This window comes from Oryzias latipes, chromosome 10, assembly GCF_053564925.1.
Source record: "Oryzias latipes strain Hd-rR chromosome 10, Olatipes_Hd-rR_3.1".
Classification (NCBI taxonomy): domain Eukaryota; kingdom Metazoa; phylum Chordata; class Actinopteri; order Beloniformes; family Adrianichthyidae; genus Oryzias; species Oryzias latipes.
Genome location: NC_136246.1, coordinates 29641319 through 29665205, shown reverse-complemented (window position 1 = coordinate 29665205; position 23887 = coordinate 29641319). Strand labels below are relative to the sequence as shown.

General features: G+C 38.9%; 1 protein-coding gene across 2 annotated transcripts in view; it reads right to left on the bottom strand.

The window, feature by feature from the left end:
• Positions 1-4007: 4007 nt before the first annotated feature.
• Positions 4008-23887, bottom strand: part of aff2 (AF4/FMR2 family, member 2) — a 200410-nt gene continuing 180530 nt past the window's right edge. The window contains exons 18-26 of one of the 2 annotated variants that reach the window (XM_020706761.3): positions 20524-20755; positions 20210-20343; positions 18791-18854; positions 18169-18305; positions 13289-13360; positions 11272-11365; positions 7729-7781; positions 5322-5539; positions 4008-4471 (exon numbers count right to left, since the gene is read on the bottom strand). In XM_020706761.3, coding sequence (XP_020562420.2) covers positions 4350-4471; positions 5322-5539; positions 7729-7781; positions 11272-11365; positions 13289-13360; positions 18169-18305; positions 18791-18854; positions 20210-20343; positions 20524-20755 — 1126 coding nt within the window. In that variant the 3' untranslated portion in view covers positions 4008-4349. The remainder of the gene's footprint in view (positions 4472-5321; positions 5540-7728; positions 7782-11271; positions 11366-13288; positions 13361-18168; positions 18306-18790; positions 18855-20209; positions 20344-20523; positions 20756-23887) is intronic. The other variant, XM_020706762.3, reaches the window with a different exon arrangement.

Below are 23887 nucleotides of genomic sequence, written 5' to 3'. Positions count from 1 at the left end.
CAGACAGATCGGGGTGTAGTTTTAATTTTTATTTTTTTTTATTTTTTTTGTGTGTGTGATTGATAATTTTTTTGACAAATTTCAACTAATTATTCAGCATTGCAGGAATGCAGACTCAGTTTTTTAAATAAATTTAATTACAAAACAGCTTTAACACTGGAGATATTCCCAGCGACGGCAAAATAACACGTTATTGCGGAGAAAAGCGGCTTATCACTACAACTCAGTCTCCTCTCGGGGCTCAGTTCTGCTTCTTTCTGTTGACATCTGGAAAAGATCATATTTGTCGCATAGAAAATACGCTGAGCAGGCCACACGCCCCCTGCTTCGCTCTATTTTGACGCAGCCACTTGCAGACAAATGGATCCATGTACGTTTTGGTTTGCCTCGTCTGAGCTGAAATCTGGTTCTAACCTGTACGGCTGGACAGCTTCAGTATTGCTCACCTTTTTTGTTGAGCTGGTATTGTTACATTGGGGGTGCCACTCTGTAGAAACTATGTCCTAGAAAACAACACAGACTTTATTTTTGACTACAAATGGCACAGTAATAATTAAAAGACCACTGGGCGCGCTTTGAAAATAGATCAAAAGATGGTCAGAGTGAGTCTTTAAAATGTCCAAAAGTAAATATGTACACTTTACTAACCTAAAGTGTTGTATAATGCTGCAAAGCAGCTTTTCTTCGCATTAGAATCAGCTGACATGCGCTGATAAACACATAATTCTCATGTAAAATGTTGCATACCAGCTCAAAGCTACTTTGCCTCTTTTTAGAATCTGCTGGAATACCTTAAATTGCGGTCGTGGAGTTACATAATTCATAGAACATCAACACTGGAGTTGAAGCTCTATTAAAGGTATAAACTGTAAATGATGCTCCGACTTGATGAATTATGTTTTTGCGCAAATATTTAGATGACTTGGGAATCTTTGATTAGGTCTAAAAAGAACAAACAGAAAATCCTAAAAGATTGTTCATCCCAGGGAAGACGAAAAGCAAAGACCTCCATCTCTACAAGGAATCCATATTTTTGATTGATTCCTTTTAGATATTTTTATTTTATTTAAGAAAGGGATTGTATGTATAAATAGGTTTCCAGGCTGTTTCCCTTATTAGAAAATAAAAAAAAAAGCACAAACCCAGTTATGTGCTGGTGTTTGTTTTTCATGAAAACATCTGCATATTGATTTCTGTAGGACTTTATGCATGTTTGCTCTGAATGGGTTCATTCAGTGAGGCTGACTTCAGCTGATTAAAGTTATTCCACTGACACTCAGAAAATCTGCAGGCTTTCTCATTTGTACACATTTGTTTTTGGTCTGAAACTGCCGTTTATTGCATGCAGTGATTTCAGCGTTTCAGGCATTTCAGACAAACCCGAATCCATTCAGTCCGTCAAGACGAGGAAATGCAGCAGCCGCTTCGAGTTTGTTTCCCGTCTTGAAAAACAAAAAACCCGCAGTCATCATAAAAGCCAGTAAAATAAAAGCTCATGGAAACATTAGATTTTTTTATGAAGAAAAGAAAACATCTCAATTTTATACCAATATGGTATGGAAAATTATTTAGATCCATTCTTTGTTTTTCTTTTTAAATAAATAGAGCAATTCAAAGTTGACACAAATAGAGGCACTTGAGTTTCACTCTCTATCTTTTTTTTGAAGTCTTTCATACACATTCAGCGAGCGTAGAAGGAAGTGAAATAAAACACATGCTTGATGTGCTGGATTTACAGACACTGGAAAAAGCATACTTCAAGCCTTTGCAGCACATGAGACAACAGATGAGAGAGAAACATTGTAGTCTCCAGGTTTAAATGTACCCCAAAGAGTAAAATAAAATAAAAATCCTTTACATTTGGCACTGTGTAAAAGCAGCCATAGCCTGTGACCACATGCGATGTGTAAACAGTCATGCCTAAGCAAGAAGGTGCATCCTTAAACCAGGGGGTTTTACACAGGGAACACACCCAAAGAATGTTTTTTTTAATGACATTTGAATGATTTATGGAGACCCTAAATGGATATTTAAGTTAAAAACAACAACAACAACCCTTAAATACTAGTTTTAGGTGCCCACCAGAATCCAGCACTATTTTTTTTTTTACTTTTTTTCTGGTGCCCACCAGTGGGTTTTAGGTGAGCACTGGTTGATTTAATGGTGTGCACCAGTTGGTTTCAGGTGTGCACCAGTGGGTTTTGTGTGTGTGCACCAGTTGATTTCATGTGTGTACCAGTTGGTTTCAGGTGCGCACCTGAAGTTTCTTCATAGTTTCTGGTGTGCGCCCGTTTCTTTTCAGGTGCACATGTATCAGTTTCCGGTGTGCACAAGAAGCCACTAATGATTTCTTTTTTGTTTTTTCACATCTTTGTCCCTTTGGGTTTCCGTACATTTTTAAGCACTAAAGATATTTTTAAAGACAGGATCATTTTTTTCTAAGCAACCTTTCAGAATAAAACTTCATGTTTAGCTTTTTTAAACGTGCTATCCCATTCAGAGATCACAGTGATATAACTGGATAAGAAAATGTCTTTGAGATCATTTTCAGCTCATTCTAATTCCTGATAGGCTCCAATGTTCTGGTGTGTAAAAAATTGACATTTAAAGGGTGCAGCTTCACTTTGGCGTGGCTGTGAACAGTTTGCATGTGTCACTTTTCCTCTCACTTAGAAATGGATCGTCAGCAGGACACTTCAAAAACAAGAACAGCGCTTCCAGGAGTCACAGTCTGTACATTATGGTAAACAAACATCATTTCTGTTGGCTGGAGCGGGATGATTTGGATAGACTTGACAAATAGCTGTACATGTATACACACTAACAACACAACACAGCAAAAGTTGGGTAACAACCATGAGTCCTGGCAGTTGGTTTGATCTTGGTAAGTGCTTTGCAAAGTAACAGCTGTACTTTGACATCAGGGAAGCAGGACGGAGGTGTGATGCCTCCGCGAGTGTGTGTGTGTGTGTGTGTGTGTGCATGTGTTGGGGGGGGGGGGGGGTGTCTAAGCCAAATTCTAATTAGTTATGGAATCATCCCTCGTCAGTGTTTTACACCCTTTTATGGGCGACTTTGGAAATGACAGAGTACACAAAAGCCCATAACCACCCAGACAAAGGACCAGAAAGATGCAGCGTTTTGATGGATGGAGGTCCAGCTGTTGGGACGCTAACCCCAAAATAATGTAACCAGCTACAGAAACCACAGATGTGTAACTTTGAAAATGTATGCAAAGCTTTGTCAGAGGGACCCTAACCTATGGCCACCTGCAGCAGCACAGCAGTTTGATGCCCTTTTTGGTCACTCTAGCAACCATTTAAAAATATTAGTTACATGTAGGATTTATTGTTGTTCAAATTAATGTTTACCCCTAATTGGAGTGGCATTATAAATTCCCTCCTTCCCACTTCTTTTAAATCCATTAATCAAACTCTATTTGACAATCCGTATATTTAAAGACCCACTCCAAAGGAAAATGCGGTTTTAGACTGTTGTTAATTTTTAAACCAGCAGAAAGGGTTTCCAACCCCAACTTTGACAGAAACTTTAAATGTATGCAAGTTTTACATTTTTTCCAAACAAACACCATTTGTTTACACAGCGCTTTTTAATAACTCATTAACAAATTTTTCTCTGCATCTTTTACCGTTTCTCAACTTCTGATCTCTCCCTGTTTGAAATCTGTGGTTATTTTTCTGCGACTGAATAAAACTCTGAAGTGTGACTTATGAGTGCAGGGGTAACCCAGGCGAGTGAGGGGTGAGCTCATGCTGTGCACGCCGTCTGGTTGTCAGCGTCTTTGAAGACTGACGACGGACTGAAACCGAGGCGGGGGACTGACCTCAGCTTCCATTAACTCAGCTTTAGTGTTCACAGTGCAGCTTTTTTTTTTTTTTTCTTTTCTTTACCAGTGTGGTCCTTATCTGATGGATTGGACTGCTTCTTTTCCATTTGGATCAATATCTGCCCGAGGCCCTTAACTCTGAGTTCCAATCACTGACATATTTCTGGTCTTCTGCTGAAGGAGATGAGCCTTCGTTGAGCTCCTTGTCCACAATAAGCTCCTTTAGTCTCATCAGTCTTTACTTATCTTTTTAAAATATTTACCTGCTTTAATGCATTTGAGCTGTGATTAAACTGCTTTTTCTTTGCTAGAAAATCCGAATCTGCAACCAACTAGTTTGTATTTTGTGACTAAACGATGTGTCAACATTCACTTATTGCTCAAACTAATTTGGTTTGAGCTCCGTTTAGGGTGATGCCAGTACTTTACCACGTTTGAAGGACCTCAGAGGGGAAGTGAAGCGTCATGTCAGGGTTATTGTATTTTGATTCAAGTCCAGTCTTTACAACAGGTGAGCCTCGATGCGGAGCCAGTGCAGTCCCTGCCTGATGTAACGAACCAGCTCCGTCATGCTGCTCTGCTGACTCAAAGGCTCCATGACTGCGTCCAGCTCCTGGAAGAAGTCTGCAGGAGGGAGGAAAGATGGGTTACTAAAAGGCACGTCTACCGCCTCCGTTTGGTCTTTTTGTTCGGCAAGAAAAGGCAAATGCAGGTGAGGCTTTTTTAGTCAAAAATGCACGCCATCCAAACCTCCTGGGGGTTTTGCAATTTGAAGGAGGGATGTACGACTTTTGTTGTACAGTTGGAGGCAAAGTGCTTTTATTGTGACAGGTTTGAATTAGTTCATCCTTGAACAAATAAAAGAGAAGAAATGACATGAAGTGTTGCGACGAGTTACAGCTGAAGGCAATGAAAGAAATCTGTCACTACATTACTATTTTATTTTAAAGATTGTGTTTAGAATAATACGACAGCTGCATATTTTTATCCAGTTTTTCCTTCATTTAGACAAAAAGCTCAACATTGTAACACAATGTTGTACTGAAACAACATGGTTTCACATTTTTACATCCCTTGTAATTAATTCAACGTCTTCCGTATAAACAAATGAGTAGATTAATAGTTATTTTATTTTTGAAATCATTTAACTTAATTCTACCAGACTGCATATAGCTGGAACTTGTTGAAAGCAGTAAGATATGTATAAAATAATTTCTATATATTTCGTTCCTGCAGATAAATTGAACAAAAAAAATCTGCTACAATCAGCTGCTCTGTGAAGAAATAAAGCAGTTATTGTGGAATAGACTGAAATAATAGATTATTTTAACTCCTCCCTAATGCTTTTCTACCTCCAGCTGCAGACACACCACTGCAGCTTCTGATAAACCAATTAGAATTGACATTGACGACCGATCACTGGTACTAAACTACTGAGATTGTCGTTTTGAGTCTAGATTTGGTGTCGCCTCACTGTGGCTTTCGGCGGCCAGTCTGTCCGCCGTCTCCCAATGTTCATAGCTCCTCAGGATGTTGTTGGTGATGTTGACATGACTGGCAGCCATGTGGTGGATCCGCTGGGGGATTGCCACACTTCCTGATGACCCCGATGCTCCTCCTCCTCCTCCTGCTGCTCCTCCACTGCTGACTGAAGACGGGCTGAGAGAAAGAGGCGATGGGGTCCCGTTGACCCTTTGGAAATACAAAAATTAAGTTAGAATAGAAAGCAAGAGAGGAGGGGGGATATCCCCACAAATGACAGAAACAAAATCAATGATTTTATTAATTTCTATTTAAACATTCCAGCTGTTCCATTTACTCTACAGCTGATAGATTCCAGCTTTTGCTGCTGAAGTTAATCAGACCAATGCTAGATGCCGTTTAAATCACAAAAATGCGAGATAAAAATAAGCATGGACAGAACTCTTTAAAAAAAAAAAAAGTGTCAATCTAAACAAACAAAACCAGAAGTGAAACAATTTCTTTGAAAAAATACGGTTTAATGGTAAAAAATAAATAAAGCAAAACATTTGCTGTTGCGTAATTAAGATTTGTGAAAATGAACAATAAGGCCAAAAAAAGTGCGTTTAAGTAAAATTTAAAGCAGATCTTTTATAAAACTGCCTTAAAACATCTTTATTCTGAACAATCAAAACATAAAAAATTCAACTAACTTAAAATGTTTTACCTAAATTGGTACGATCTAGATATTCATTATACATTTAAAACCATAAATTAAATGCTTGTTAACGGATAAACTCTTTTTGTTTTACATTTTTCTTCTAACTTGCACATTTTACTTTAAGTTGTGGTTCACCTTTCGGCATATCCGTTCAGGGGTCGGCACAGCCATTAAGCTTCCACTTATTTGCACATTTTGGTTTGGCAGAGATATTTATGTCGGATCCTCCTCCTGACACAACAATTTTATTTTATCTGGGCTGGGGACCGACACAGGGAGACCCAGACGCAGGCCCCTTTGTGGCTACAGAGTGATTTTCCCTGTGACAGTCCTGCACTTAATGTATGTAAAAAATATACATAACAATGAAAGGACATTTTTAAGGTTTAAAATCATTCAATGAGTGGTTTGGTAGACTCAGCAGGGCAGAACTGTTCACAAATGACAGACGTAAGGGAGAGAGGCAGGTGCAACTCATGGTAATGGCAAGACTAAAGTCAGCAAAAAGGAACATGGAGGCATTAAATAGTTCTTTGTTTTCAAAAGAGTGGCTCAATTTCAGATTTGAAAGATTTGAGGATGGGGCTAACAGGTTCATCTCACTTTGAGCAGTGACATAGACCAAATGTGTTGAAACTTATTTCTGTGACATTTGTCCCACTATTGTCTGAATTCAAATGAAGCCAGGTTCTGTCTTGAACCAGGTTCATACTTTGAACAAAGTCTTCGCTTTAAAACTAACGTTAAATGAAAGATAAGAGGATCTATTTGTGCTATTTGTCCATTTTTGGACGTAATTTACCCAACACTGTGTATCCGTTACACCACTAGAACAATCAGTTAAAATCTGCTTTGAGTCGTGTAAATTTTCTTTGTGATGTGACCAGGTTTTAAAAAAAAAAAAGTTTTATAGCCGTCTGTCACTTCAGTTCAAAATTTTAAAGCTTAAAAAACAAAAAACAGTCCAGTTTAAAAAAATAAGAGTAGTTTTAAAAAATGAGGAAAAATAATTGCATATAGATTAATAATTTTTTAAGAATTAATTTTAAAATTGACCAGTTTTTAATGAAAAGGCTGTTTAAACAAACAAAATAATTAAAGCTACACTAGCTTGTGATGTTTTTTTTTTTTTTGGAAAGTTTGAGATAAAAAGCATGTCTTTAACAGAACACGAGAGTTTAAGGATGAAACGTTTCGTTCACAGTGGAGGTACGGTGGACATGTTTGTACAAAGTGCTCTCCTCGTCTTGCCCTGGCAGTGATGTAATGTCTCTTATGTGGCCTTGACCCTTCTTGACCCCCCCAACTTGTGTCTGAGTCGGTCCCACACACACGAACGCGGAGCTCCCGTCCTGCTGTTGTGCAGCATCAGAGCTGTCCAAACTCATTAGTTTCACATCCGCGGCTCCTCCACGCCTCTCCTCCTCCATCTATCATTACTCCCTCCATCACTCCTTCTCACCGGGCACTCGGCAGCCCCTCCAGTCTCCTGCTTCTCGCATCTACAACAAATCAATCCCTTTATTTGCTTCCTGAGGGGTTTGTTTGAGCAAGTGGCTGTCAGGGATGGCTTGGTGTGCTGCACCGGAGCTCCGCTGAATTATAAATTCTCAATTATCCAAGTGAATGAAGGGGTGATGCTTCTTCTTCTTCTTCTTCTTGTGTGTGTGTGTGAGAGAGAGTATGCACGCAGACTCACTTTCCATTGGTCCTCCAGGGAGAGGGCGCTTGGTGGGAACTCTTGGCTGAATTCTGAATCACAAGAAAACACATTTATTAAATCCCGGCGTCTGCGGCTCAGCGGCGTTTCAGAACATTAAGCTTCTTTAAAAAATAAGACCGGTAGTCAGTCGGATCAGAAAACATCTTGTAAAAGCATTTGAATGTCTTCTCGTTCTTATTCGTGAATCTTCTTACATTCTTACTTATTAAAAAACAATGTGACCCGTCTGAGCTTCAGATTGTAGCGTCTGATGTGAGAACACTTCAAAAATGAATTTTTATAGTACTTATTTAAGGATAAGGTTAAATTGACAAACATCAGGGAGTCGTTATTGTGCTGATACATTTGCCTCACTGCTGACATTGGTTGTAATGCCTGATTCTCAGATGCTTGAGCTTCACATCAGCAGGATTTATTCTCTAACTGAATCTCATGGTGTAATGAAACCATCTTTGTATGGCATGCTGGGAAATCCTCATGTATTTGTTCTTGAAGTCCAAATTATCTTTGGCGCGATGTTAAGCACTCCCTTTGGTCTTTTAATTATGATATGCCGTTTTTAAACAAAATTTAAAAAAAAGTCGTTTTCTAGAACATTGTTCTTGCAGAGACATTAGACTTAGAGCTGTGGGTGGGACTTCCCCTCCCCGTTGCTGAGAGCTCTCTGTCTACATGCTCTCCCACTGGGTTACTCAGCCCCAACCTAACATTAGCAGTGCACCAAAAATGATGAGCCTTATCGGAGGTATCCCGCCATGCGTTTTTAAGGCCAGATATCAGCTCAGACGAGGAAAACGAAGCATCTAGTGGTGGATGCATCAGAATGGAGCGGAGCAGGGAGCTTGTAGCCCACCCAGCGTATTTTCAACATAATAAATTTGTTCTTTCCCGAAAGGCATTCTTGAGTTACAACAATTTGAATAAAGAAATACCCAGAAATGCAAATTTGAGCTTCATTTTCTTTATGTCCTATCAGAAAAATGTCACAAGAACATGTTAAAAACCCCATATGGCACCAATTTAATTTGGGTTTGTGAGCTTTGTCATCTGAGTTCAGCATTTTAGAGGCTGTCCTTAAAATGCACAATTTAGTGTCTCAGATGATCCAGGAGATGTCCTCGCCAATTTTCCAGAGTAAACTTTGGGTTTCTATGTAGTTGATACCTCCTGATGAGATAAAAATGTCATCAATGGACTTTACGAATTTTAGGCAAATCCCCCAAATAACACTCAAATTTGAAAACTCTTTTTAAAGATAGAGCAAGTCATTAAATTTGAATATTTTCCTTCAATTCTTTTTTTTACATTTTTACACTGAACAAATCTCCAACCGTTGCAGCTTTTTAGGTTACTGCCCATATGTGCAAATGAGCACATAATGAGTAACAAATGAGCTTTGAAAGGCCAGTAAGGCATTCAGCCCAATTTGTGAATCATCTGGCAATTCTGTCCTCACAACTAGTCATTATCTGTAGCCTACCTGCAGGGATACTACCCTTCATCCCCAAAGTTGTGCCTCAACAACTTGCAAGATATTGTACTAACTGAAATTGTTCCATAGCTCAGACATTCGTCAAGTTGTGTCACCAAGATTTCCCCCTAATTTGAAACTTTGTCTCTACCCTAATTTGTGTTTCCTTGTTATTTTATAAAAACAACCTTAAGGAGTGGAAGCTTGGTAAGATGCCAGCCTAGTGTGTTTATTTTCAGACTATTTTGTGGCTTGTGTGTGATCCTACCAGTGAGACACAAGCCTGCATTTTCTCCCCACTTTGTGCTTACAGCTAGTAATTAGCTGTCACAGGAAAACAAAAGCAGAAATCAACTTTCTTTTGGATTTTTTTCCCTTAAATTAGGCATTGGCTGCTGCACCACAAACTAATTTGCAGAATTTTCATCAATTTTTTTTTTTTTTACACAAATTTTTGTCTTTTTATGTTGACAATTTAATTAGACTTTGTGCGATCACCAGTGAGTTGAGATACTTCAGTAATTTGAACGATTTCTTATCTTGATGTTAGGTTTTGACCACTAAAAGCTCCTAGTTTGTGCATTTTCTCACCGTTTTGCACTTCTAACTAGTCATGTGGTGTCAGTCTAATAAGATACTACCCAGTATTTTCTCACACATCCCAACCTCCAATTAGTCGCAATCTGTCACTTCCCAGTGAGTTGCCTTCTTTGTGCATTTTAGCCAAATAAGTGTTTTCCCTGTAATTTTTTGCTTCTTAAAAGTCATTAGTTGTTGCATCTTGGAGAGATCCACACAATTTAATCAACTTAAACCTTCAAAACTCCATTTGTTTCTTTATTTTTTAGCAGTTCTTGGGCCCTAGACATGTCACAAATCAGGCGATTTTGTTTTTTCCTTTTAAATTATGTTTTCAACGTCAAATTATTGTATCTTGAAAAATCAGCAGCATGGGCTAAATTGTAGTTTTTTTGGAGCTTTGTGTAGTCTGATGCCTAATTTGTCTGTTTTCTCACAATGTTGTGTGTTTACCTTATCGTAGGTTGTTAAGCAGAATTGTATTTTTGTATTATTGTACTATTATTATTATTATTACTATTATTATTACTACTATTGTACTATTAATATTATTATTATTGTATTGTATTATTGTACTATTCTTCACAGTTTCATACATTTGTGCAAATTTTGCTGTCGACACGAGACTCTTTTCCCCAGTGAGATGCAAGTCTAACTTATGAACGTCATAGATTTTTTTTGTAAAAAATCTAGCAGTAGGACTTCTGTAAAGTGCTAGACAAATTCAAGTCTTGTGGTTTACCTAGTTTGTTACCTAGTCTCATCCAGAGATTAATTTTCTGCAAATAAAAATATGATTGAAATGTGTATTGGGTCTGATTTAAAATGAATCACAACAGTTTCTAAACATGTAATATTGTAAGTTTTCTTTTCCAGTAAACTATAAAGCAGCAGCCCTAAAGGATCGGGAGTTGGTGTTTGCTGATTTAGCATGTATTTGACACGTTTTCCAGCTCTTATGTAAACAAGTTTGAGCGTTGACTCAAATGTGAATTTAAAATTCACACCAGCGTGTAGTGACTAAGTGTATTACAGAAGTGCTTGGATTGTTTCTGAGCTGTTTTGACTTTCTGTCAACACGCAGCGTGTGTACACAGCCCCGCTCGCATATGCACGGCTTCCCAGAGAAGCAAACCCATCAATGCAAATGCACTGTGATAACGACATCCTCAGTAATTAATGAAACTAAACACAATTATTCAAAACAAGCACATTAAACCTCAACAATCCACTGTGATGATTGATGGAGCTAATTAATACATTAATATCAAGGAGAGGGAACGGGAGTTTAATACAGTAATGCAAAATTGATGCACAGGCACTGTGAAAATGAATCTGAAATGTATTTGAAAGGACTGTAATTGGCTTTAAATGTTTGGCACAGAGGGAAAAAATGGGAGAGAGAGGAGGGGGAGAAGGTTTGTGTGTGTGTGTGTGTGTGTGTGAGTATGTGCATGTGTGTGCACTACCTTAAAGTACTCCATGAGCGACCGTGAGTACTTGACAGCGTGGTCTTTCTTCAGATGGAACATCCTCAGATACAGCAGAGACTGACAGCGGTTACTATGGAAACACAAGCATTAAAAGGCAGATGAATCCTCTGCACAAATTCCTTTTTAAAGGCTCTATCCTTCATATTTTCATTTCATCCTCATAGACTTCAGAGGAACAACATGTGTAGCTATTCTGATCCTTTTAATTACAACATTTTGCAGAATGTCACTCAAATTCATTTCATGTATTTAAAAGAATTCTAAAATGAAATTATTTTTTGAGCGAGTCCTCTGTATAATTGGACTTTTCCAGAGACTATATTAGATTTGTCGGGACATTTTAGGAATTTTAGTCATTTGTTCAAAAGAAACCCATTAAACTAAAATGAGGTGAGACGAGGCTGCAGCTCGTTTCTGAATAAATGAGTTTTTTTTTTCCTTCTCTGAAGCACCTGTTCTACGGTCTGTGTGCAGGCGGCTGTCACTGGAGTCGCTGTCCTCGCCCCAACAGGGACCCATCACCTGCTGCAAGTCCATAATGCTCTTATCCGCCTCTGTGACTGACAAATCGCTTTAACCTCCCATGGAAACTGGGATCTACTTTGCTTTGGAGTTTTTTAGGTGGAAGGTTCAGTGCTGTGTAGAGGGCTTTTTTTTATTTTTTATTTTTTTAAAGTGGGGGCCATACTTTGTCACGAATCAGTGAAAATTATCATTGGCAACAATTACTAATAGTAATAGAAATCTTTAGCATTTTACCTTACCTATGCAAATTTAAACCATAATTATAATCAAATAAACAAATATTGAATTAAAATTTTGCATTTGTATGTACCTTAACAATAAAAATCCATGTTTAACCTTTGAACAAATGTTTAACTACTGTAACTCTTCAATCGTTTATGCAATCGACGTAATTCTAACGAATTACAAGTCCATTAGAAAATTCACCTCTGAGTTGTGGATGAAGTAAGCCCACCCCCTTCCCATCATCCATCCAATTACATGCTCTCCCACTAGCTTACAGTCCCCTCACACCATCAACCTAACCTTTCCCGGTGCAACAAAAATGCCGAGCAATATTGCAGGTATCCAGCCATTCCGTTTAGAGTCAGATGCCAGCTCAGAAGAGGAAAACGAAGGCATACATGGATCTATTTGTCTGCAAGTGAATGAATCGGAATGGAGCGGAGCAGGAAGTTTGTGGCCTGCTGTGGTAACTTGTAGGTCACACTTACAAGCTTTTTCCAACTCAGAAATGCCATTTTAAGCTCCATTTTCTTTACATCAGAAAAATGATGTTATGTTATGTCAAATGTTTCAAATATTTCTGTTGATGTTAAAACAACAAAAATCCAAGCTCCAACATTTAACAGTTAATCGCCGTCAGGGATAGGGTATTTGTGTGTAAAAAAAAAAAAAAATTTGTATCTAAATCTACATTTTCCCCATTCATGTATCTGGTGTAGCCCTGCACGCAGTCCCAAGAAAAGCTGACTTAACAGCAAATTTATTGATATTTATCTTTACTCCAAATTTCCAGAAACATTTTTCTCATTGATCTAAATAATCTGACTAGAGATCTGTTTTCTTAAACTCTGTTTAGCGTTTCCGTAGCAGCTAAAAATGGCAAACAGATACTGAATCCATTCAGCATTTGACCCCTGCATGATGGTAAATGATGGTGGACTTGACAAACTATAAATCGTAGCAGGGTCTTCCTCCGAGGCTTTGAGGGGGGAGGAATTCAACACAAACTTGATTTGTTTGTCCTTTTTTCACATTAAATGGTTTAGTTGAGTTAAAACATCCATTTGTCAGTTTTCTCCATTAGTTTCAAGCACTGGAACACATAACCTTTAAAGGGGATACTTTATTGTTGTGTCATCAAAAAAGCTTATGGTCTGGAGGAGCTGCAGAAGAAGCTGTATTTCTTATGATGGATGAATACTTATAGCGCAGCGCACACACATATAATAGCAGAAAGTCCTACCACAGCACAGCTAGTCTCTTCTCCAAGACGGTTGCTGAATGGCTGGTGAAGTTCTTCAGCCTCATGGCGTACCTGCAGACAAATATGGCAATGTTTCTCCACTTGTGCAGGAAGAAAGCTAGAGAAACTGGAAGCAAACCAGGATTTGTATTTTTATTTTTTTGTAAAAGCTTTTTGCAGCAGCTCAGATTTGGCAGGAAGTGAACTCTGACAGTTCTTTGGCAGCAAGTTGAAAGTGCCCTCGGGCGAAACAAGCTACAGGTCAGCTTTCTCCAGCTCTGTGGAGGCCAACCATTGTCATTCTGTGGGCTTTTTTTTTTTTTTTTAAAAAGAAAAGGAGTGAAGGGTTCATCTGCAGCCTGCTGGGTATGCTGATCTCATGAACTTTAAACAACACTCCGCCGTGAAAAATTAAACCCAACAGAGCAGCAGTAAGAATCAAGACTTATACCTTTGTGTTCTATTGATCTCTGAAGAGAAATGCTCATCCTTTTTCCGGATGTCTCCTCAGGAAGTTTAGAGGTCAATATACTGATCTGCAGCCTTGTAGCTGCCAGTGATTTGCTCGAGAGCACTTCAGCAGGATGGATGAGACGAGGAGATCTTGAACTCAAACACTTCTTCTGAATGATTGGATGTCATTCCACCGCCGAGACGTCAACCCTCAGCGGCAAACTTCTGCCCTGTGCTGCACTTAGCTTTTTCACAAATCGGAAGCTCTCAAAAGCTAAAAACCTGATGAAGCCATGGTGATTCAATAGCACAAATGTTTAAGCAGATTCCGTTTATAAAATGTTTCAAATATTTCTGTTGAGAAATGTGAACAGAAAAAGCTCAACTCTGTTTTTATTCGTTAGAACTAGAAGGGATTTTTCAATGACTCCAAATTCTGTATGAAAATCCATCAATTTTACTCATCCTTAATCATGGTCAGGGTCACAGGGTTTCTGGAACCTACCCAGCTGCTAAAGGTGAAAGTGCAACCTGGACAGCGCACCAGTCTATTGCAGGGCCACAGAGATGAACAACCACTAACACCTGAGGGAATATTCAGGTTTTGTCTGCAGAGTTAGTTTAAAAAAAAAAACGTATACTGTAGTATGGGACTTTCCAGTGTTCTGGATTTTTAAAGCTGTTCAGACAAATGCTCAGCAAAAAAACCCAACAATTTCTCAACGTAAAAACCTACTAAATATGAACATTTTTCAAAGACTATTTATGAATCTACTGTGTTCTTATGATGAAAATTTGAATGATTTAAAAATCAATACATTAAAAAAAAGTTCACGTAAAAATTGGTTCATAATGCACAATTCTTGGTCTATATTTGCCAATCTAGTGATCATCGATGCTCACCAATGTTTCGCAAAGACGTCTAGAAAATCTTTAGGGCAGGAGATTCAGTCTACCCGAAAAAATGGCGAATGTCCTATATAGCTTTAGAATCGCCAATTCTTAAACTAAGGATTGCCAATTAATCTACAACGCATGTTTTCGGATTGTGGGAGGAAACCAGAGAAAAATCACCCACGCAGGAGGAAAATCATGAGAACTCAACACAGTTGGGATTCGAACCTGGGCCTTTTCCCCATAAGGCTAAAGCCGCACAGGTACATTATTAAGTGATTTAAGTCTTTAACAAAAACTATCCACCAGATGTGAAGATGGAATTACCCTCTTCCTGGTTAAAATGCATCAATCTAAATCAGCTTTATGACTCAACTTTGCAAAAAATGAGGGAAATGGAGGCGGAAAATCCTTTTTTCAGAAATGCGTACATTTTCATAAAAAGCGCATTAAGCTTCATTTAAAACTGACTTTTTAGAATTTCCTTTATGGAAAAAAGATTGCATCAACGCTTCTGTTTAAATTAAATCAGATATTTTAACTAAGGATGCATCATACTGGGTACATTCCAAGGAACTATTTGTAACGTCCAGCTCAGTCTGCTCTCAAAACAAAATGAAAAAACACAAAGTATATCTGGGCTGTCAGAATTTATGACTTGTAATTTAAATCCAGAATGAAGACCTGAAAAATGTTTTTAGTATTTTAATTCTTTAGTGCCTATAAGCAACTAGACATTATGTTAAAATGGAGAGACATTAGGTCAGATCCATCCTGGTGGTGTTTTAGGGTGTAATAAAAACCCTCAACACTCATTTGTGGCAAAAACTGTTTCTGCCTTGATGCAGATCCTCATTTGTAAATTAGAAACATGTTTCGGCAGCCCTGTCGCACACAGGCTTGTAAGTGCTGTGCTTTAAACTTTCCTTAGTTTGAAAAGCATTTCCAAAAACTTCTTGACTTTGCATATTCTCATTTTTATGTTTTTATATACATCTTATGTTTAGTATCTTATCATGATTTTAGCCCCAGTGTTTCTTGTGGGCATCTTTTCTGCCAGAGCTTGCCGGCTTGGTCAGTGGTTGTTGCTGCAGTTGTCGCCCTTGCTGGGGCGGCTGAAGTCTAACTTTGCAGCTTCACGGCTGTGAAGTGGACCCCAGTGTTGTCCCAGTCTGGGTGGGCGCTGTGGCGATGCTCCCATGGCCGGGCTGGCTGCTGGTATGAAAGGATTCCCAAATACTGTTTCTTCACAGCAGAGCCAAGCCATACTTGTTTGTTTGTTTGCTTATTTATTTATTTAAAGTTGCATAGTCATTATTCTTTGTACGTGGGGCCATGGGTCATATGTTTTAATGGAGGGGAGTGGGAAGGGTGAAGGGTGGGTTGGGTTTTTACTGTAATATTTTGTGTCTTCTGTTTTTAATGTTAAAGCGGTTCGAGCTGCTCAAAATGCACGAGAAGCGATATTTTTATAAATACAGTTTGATTTGATTTATCGGACCATGAAACAGACTTCATTTTCTTGTCCTATTATTAATTTGACACAGAAGAGCTTATTCTGAAAAGGAGTTTTTTTATCCAAAAAGTCCAGAAAGATCCAAAACATCCATTTGAAGGAGCTTTAAAATACTGCTGCTGAAAAACCAGCTGTTAAATAATTATGCAATGTCTGCTGATGTATTACGGACATGCTATGATTTATTAAGATAATATCCAATGTATTGCTCCGTTAAGAGAACCTTAAGCAGCAGTTAAGTGATCCATAAACAATGAAGTAACATCATTCTGCATGTTTTTCTTGTATAAATTAATTTCTGCTGGTTCTTTTTCTTCCAAATTTGCACCTAAACCACCTAAGCTTTGAAAAGTGTCTGACTTTATTTTATATTTAATCCTCTTTTTTTTTCAACTAGAACAGTGTGCATTAATCAACATGACAGCATGAGCCTCCATGTAAATGAGCAAGAGTTGGGTAACTAGCAAACTTTATATGTTGTCCTAAGGGAAGCAAGAACAGTAAGAAAGTAGGAAAGACTCGAACAGTTGCAGTCAAACAGGGGTCAAATACTATACTCACCATAAGTAAGTGAAAAAGTCCAGACAATTTACATAATCTACATGCAGGGCTTATTTTTCAACCAGTTTGTAAGGAGACTTCAACCATTAAGTGAAGTGGCAGAGTTTGCCATAATGACAGTCATGAGCCTCCGACTGACATTACCATTTGACTTAGTCCAGCGCCGCTGCGCGTTTTGGTCTCCTCTGGTCAGTGCTCAAATGCTCGCTCCAATACGATGACTGTATCTAACAACTGGACCAAGTTAGTGTGACATCACCTCTAGAAAACGACTTCTGGCTCCAACAAAATGAAGTCAATTCGGTCAACAAGACATCTGAGTCTATGTTTCTATGGGAAATACTCAGAATAATAACAATAATCAGAAGTGAGCTTGTTGGAAACTCAAACCCTGACTAGTGTATTTGTCACAGTATAGGTTGCAGTTTTTGGCTTAGTTTGGTAAGGGGTGCAATTTATACATTATTTTCCTTTTAACAACAAACTGTTGGGCTGCACTCTTGCCCCACAGCAAGAAAGTTCAAGTCCCGCTGGGGGGCACTTCTAACAGAACACCAATGGTGGAACTTTCTATGTGGTGTTTGCACATTCTCCCTGTGCATGCGTGGGTTTTCTCCGGGGACTCCAGCTTCCTCCCACTGTCCAAAAACATGGTTCATAGGTCAATTGGTCACTCTAAATTGTCCCTTCGTGTGAATGTGAATGTGCACGGGTGTGCGATTGTGGTCCTGCGACAGAATGGCGGCCTGTCCTGGATGTCCCCTGCCTTCGCCCAAGAGTGGCCGGGATGAACTCCGGCAGCCCCGTGACCCCAAAAAGGACAAAAAGGGTTTGGAAGATGAATAAATGGCCGTTTACCGCTCACAAACGCTAGAGGGCAGTGTAGGTGTGTGTATCAGCATTTGCTACTGACGGAATATAGAATAAGAAGAAGAAGAAGCGCTGTCTAAAACAAACATGGAGAACCTGATTGTTCACTTCCTGGCATTATTTTCTTGTTTTTAGTTTTTCCTGCCATGTGTTTTTTCTTCTTTATTATGCATTTTTTGGCTCCTCCGACTTGTACACCGAAAAATACAATACTTGAAAGCGGGCTACTCAAAATTTGTCAATAATTCGCTTTGAACGTAAGACATGGGGGGGCCAGGGTCGCCACCTACTTTTATTGAGGCCTCTGATTGGTCAGTTCATAACTTGAATAACTTGAACTACAGAAAAACTTGATTAATATCAAGAAAATGTAAAAATAAATAAATAAATAAACGATATTAGAGCAATAATGGTTATTCTGACCAATAAAATGATGGGATTTTGGCTTCTTAGAACCAGCGGGTATGTCCTGTTTGTAACACCAGGTGGGAAGAGTCACTACGTCCAGTTCTCATTTACAATGAATGCTCAAATAGCATTTTTTATCTATAAACAAGGAAGGACGGTCTTAGGTAAACGCACACACCTGATTAGCTCCACAGTCTCGGAGTACATGGTGTATGGTGATTTGGCCTCGAGTGGATCTCGCTCCATGGCGTTTCCACACTCGATGAAGGAGAGGGCACCATCTGCGTAGTTCACCGCTTTACCGAATTTGTCCATCTGCAGACAGAAGGCGAGGATGACAGACAAAAATAGAGTGACTGTGATGAAATGAGATGCATCAAAAATAAAGATGAAGCATCTTAATGACGCTACTCTGAATAACCTCCTTCTAAGACGGCAATCCCCTAAACAAATCTGAGGACACAACTGGCAAACGTGACATAAATAACAAGTTAAATAAATCTTGTTTCATTGTTTGGGGAGGATCTAGTGACATTGTATAATCTTGCAGACATCATCAGTCCTTGAGTGCAATGTTTCCTTGGAGACAAATGGTGCAATAAATAACACAAATTATACAGTACAGTCCTTGATACGAAATAGATTTTCATTCTACAGAGACTAACGGAGCACATATAATTTCAGTCTAGACTCTAGATGTTAGTGCTGTCTCTGTGCGGGACCATCTGCTGCAGACAGATGAATGGGGAAACCTTTCCTTATTGATTTTCAGAGGCAATATTAGCCATAGAGCATCTCACCAAAGCATCGGCCTTGTGCTTCAGTCTCTTTGCTTCCTGCATGTAGTAGTCTGCACCGCGGACCCTGGAAACGGCACGGAGAGAATGTGGTTAAACTGTACCTAACAACAAAAGGAGGATCCATGATGTACATAATCGCCATCAACAACGTACGACGCAGATGCAAACACTCAGCATTTACACACACCTCAGGCTTAGTGTAACCTTGAGACTAGCACAACATGTTTCATGAATAATGCAGAGGCTTTCGGGGACAAATAAGCAGGAAGATAAATGATCTTTTCTAAGACTTTAGCTTGAAGGGGTGCAAGTTTAAAAAAAAAATGTTTTAGACTTTTATTTCTTTTTTCCCCTTAACTTTTTCCTCTTTTACAATAACAGCATGAACTTTGGCTTCATTTCATATTAGCAGGAAACTTTCATGCATACTCTAAGTTTGACCTGAGTCATAAAAGAATTTTGTACTACAGAAATTTACTAAATTATTTAGAAAGTTTGTTCTCTTTAAGTTCCATGTTAGAGTTGCAAAAAGTTTAACAATAAAGATTTTTAAAACCTGTTTGAAATAATCTGAGAACATGGTCTTAAACTCAATGTGAAATATTCTCTACTGAGTTTTTTCCATCCATGATCTCCTTCTCTGTCCTTAAACATGTTCTGTAGGAGTAGATTTTTTTTCTATTCTTTTTTAAATTTTATCTGTAACCTTTAGTAATCTTGATTTAAATCACGAAAGGCTTGTGTTTTCATAATATCCCACTTTCTGAAATACTCCTATAGCTCGTTTTATACATATATATATCAATATAAAATACATAGTGGCTGTAGGGATGGTGTTGTAGTCGTTTCCCCCATACCTTAGTAAAGGTAGGATAGTGCTAAAGTGTAGTACATGCATGGTATTACCATTGATCAAAATAATATATATAATATTTTCCTATACTCCTAGAAATTTGCAGTAACACTTTTAACCTACCATTTTTTTCTTAATTTATGGATAGTTAAAATACCTAGGAAATATAATCTTATCCACTCTTATTATCTGTGTCTGCTTAATTACCCATTTCAGCCTTCGTGTTGGTCTTCTTAATTGCCAGAAAAAAATAAATTTTGTTTTTTCTAGATTTATCAATAATCTGATTTCATCAAACCATATTTTCTGTTTCGATAGTTCAGTCGAGACCACATTTGACAAATTTTTCTTTCCCACACAGAACACGTTGGTGTCATTTGCAGAAAACTAATAATTTTATTATATCAGACGCTTAATGGATATTATTAATTTGGGGTCCAATATCATCAGGATATATCAGTTCAAGAATATATATATTCTTGAACTGATATATCCTATCTGCATAATTTGCAATTTTCCATGTAATATTTTAATACCTATCCATGCATGTGTGTGTTTGTACATACGTGTCAGTAAATGACAGCCTTGGCCTGCGAGGTTCAGTAGAGTCCATCAATGGTTCCAACCAAACCTCTGAGTCTGACTGACTGTTGGCATGGTGACCTTCTCCACAGAGTTTATCGCCATGTGAGTTCATTTCCTGTCACACAGAGGGCATTCAAACATGTGGCTATAATCACATGAATTATGGCTATAATGGCTAAACAGCACCTTTATTATCATAGCTGTACACTGACCATGAAGCCGTCGGTCAAGACGGTGTCATGAGGTTTAAATAAAAATATGACCGCTTGTGAAAGGATCTGTTAGCAGCACTCACAATGCCATTTCTCACATGTGAGGAAGCCTTTCCTTCACCCCTCTTGTGTCTGTGACAGGAGGATGAGGTGGGGGCATAGGAGCAGGGCAGCCTCCCGGGGGCGCCGCCCTCCTGGCTGATAGGAGTACTGCTGTCGCAAGTTGCTTTCCTGGGAGGTTCGTCGGAAAGTGGGGACAAAAGTGGCGGGAGCATCTTATCGTCATGTCGTCGAGTTTGCTTTCGACTAAAAGTGCTGCAGAAACACAAAAAAACAATTGTTTCATTTAAGCTAGGGTTGTAACAATTTATTTTAGCCCCTGGATTCATGTCATATTCTGTGGTTGCCTATCCGCATCCTTTTTAGTGTTGGTTTATCTTGAACGATCTGATTCACTGACCTAAAATTGATCCAGGACGGGGCCAGAGCAGGGGATTTTAAAGACAAAATTGAAAAAAAGAAATCAATAAAATATCTCTTAACCATTAGTAATAGCACCTAGCCAGAAGAACTGCTGTTTCAATTTTAATATTATTCCATAAGAACCCAGACCCACTTTCCTGAAACTAAAATTGTGTATTTTACCTCAAACCAAGCGGACCACGGAATCCATTTCTGATCATTTTCTGTTAATGGGTACTTATGGGTTAATTTTAACAACAATAAATATTTTTGATCCTTTCATTTGTGTTGGGCCCCCATTCTGCTGTTTTCAATTGCACCCTACCAAAGACTTCTGCCCCCTCCTTGCCCCCCGATGTAAAATGTTCCAGCTGATCCCGAACATCTTTAGCCAAAACGTTAACCAATGTGACTCAGAGATAAATAGCTGGGTACTGAACAGTGCCGGTGACATTTTCCAGATTCCTTCTATTGCAAGACAATCAGGTATAAATAAAATATGTGTACAAACAAACAAGTAAACAAGAATGAATGTCAACTCCTTTCCCATTTTAGTTTAATCAAATTCAGCCCACTGTTGTTTATCCACGTCAAAATAATCTAAAGCAGGGTTTTTCAACCTTTTTTGAGCCACGGCACACTTTAACCTTGACAAAAATCCCGTGGCACACCAGCATCCAAAAATGTAAAAAAAAAGGAGAAACTCATAGTCTGAATTGATCTACAGCCCCTCAGCAATCTAACGTGCATTTTGGTGATAATTGTGGCAGAAAAAGCTGGAAGCTGCAGCTGTTTTTTCTAAAAGATGTAATAAAAGTTAAGTTAGAAGATTTAAAAACTGTTTGTGTGTTCGTTGTGGTTTCAAGACGTTTAACAAGGACCCATTGTGCGCCGAGATACTGTCACTTTAACCCAATGCATCATGGGAGATTTAGTGCGAACAGCCGCCGAATGCAGACAAACTAGCGTCTCTGAGCTTAATTGTTTTGTTCACTTGTTCTACGGTCGGACACCGGATTCTTTGGAAAGCTACACCGCTAAAGACGAGCTTTAGCTGGTATTTTTGTTAGAACTGAGGGACTTTATAAGCAGAATCGGAACAAGGAAGTGAAACCTTAACCACTTCTGATTGGTCAGACTGATGACATGTGATTAAGCCTCCAAGAATGATTGGTGGAGACAGTTAAAGGGGCGGGACTTTTCCGAAAATAGCTGTAGCTACGGCTAAATCGCGGTAGTCATTCTTATCAAAATGTCTTTAATAGAATCAAATAAACACAATAAACAGGGAATGTTTAGATGAACAAAGAGATGATATCCTGCAGATGGTAAATGTCTTTAGATCAGTTAATGAGGGCAATTTCCCACGGCACATAGGTTGAAAAACACTGATCTACAGAGAGCATTATTAGAACCTTCTAGCACACTGTGTGGTCACATGACTGCTAAATTCAAAGTGTTTCCACGCATCGGACTGGAACGATGGCGCTTTTGCTGCCATAACGTGTGTGGTGTCCGCTGAAATGGCACTTGGTCCTTTTTATGTTATAGTAGCTGGAGGAATTGGGAGATGAACTTCTGGAGGTTCCTTCCGCACAGTTCCTTCCGAAATAGCTTACATTTGCTCATACATACAAACTGTTAGGGTCCTGACTTGCTATGTGCTTGCTTGTTATTTTGCCCCAGTTCCATTTTTCATCTCGTGTTCCCCTCACCCTCCTGCAGCCTGCCCCCTCCTTAAGGTCTTCTTGGCCTCTAGCTGTCCTCCATGATCCAATGTTGGAGTCATTCAGGGACTCACCTTGTTTCTTTCTCTCCCAGTTTGGAGGAGGTACTTTTTTATTTAGAATAAACTACAGAGAGAAAATGTCTATCCTGACTGGTACTTCCCTTGTAAAATCACTGGAATTTCATCTTTCCTTCAGCACATCAGAGATTATTCCCTCAGCTGTCTCATTCCAGCTCTTGTGACTGCAATTTTTTTTGCAACACGAGAGATGATATTTTTTTTTAATGTTTTCCTCTCCATGAAAAGCTCTGGGGGTTTGATGCAGCTAGAAAACTGCTGATCTCACAGATTAAGGCCCCAGGCACCAACATTAGAGATAATAAACAAAATCAGAGAGACAAAGACTAATAAGTTGCTGTAGAGTGTGTGCGTGTGCGCTACGGCGCCTGGGAACAGCATAATTGATGGGTGGAAGTGTGCTTGTGTGGGCAGCTATGCTAATTTGCACATATTTTTGTGTGTCTGTCATTAAGTGGATGGTGGTGTGTGCACACCAAGGTGGTGAGTTGATCTCTGGGTTCATTGAAAAGCATAAGGTGAGAAATCAAGCGCGTCTCGCCTAAAAGAACCATATTATATCTGCTGAACATTTTTATCACTCAAATAGGAGTTTTGTTGGAACTGTACCGTTTGTCATTTAAAGACATTCACATCTTGAATAAGAGAGTTGAGATATCAGTTAGAAATTGAACGTTTGCGGCAAGGAATTACCTACAACTAAAAAATAAACAAAAAAATCCCCTGTTGTTTAAGTGTTTCTGAGAAAGGAAACTTTAGTTTTGTTTGTCTGCAGAAAAAAGTACCGACAAAATACTTTACAGACCCACTCCAATGGAAAATGTGTTTACAGGTTCTTGTAGTATTTTTCTGATGATGAATGAAATATTAAGAAAATTAGGCTCAAAATTGCATTTCTGAATATTTCTTTATTCAAAAGTTGTGAATCAGTGTAATGTTGCTGGGGCTCCCTGCTCCACTCCGTTCTGATGTATCCACTAATAGATGAATAGGTCCATCTACGTCTTTGTTTTCCTCATTCGAGCTGGCATCTGGCTCAAAAAATGTAGGGCTGGATAGCTCCGATGTTGCTTGTCATTTTTGTTTGGCTGTTAGCTAGCAGGAGAGCGCATAAATGGAGTGCTCCCAGCAATGGGGCGGGGAATGGGGGCGGGGCTGCTCCAAGCCAACAGTCCCGC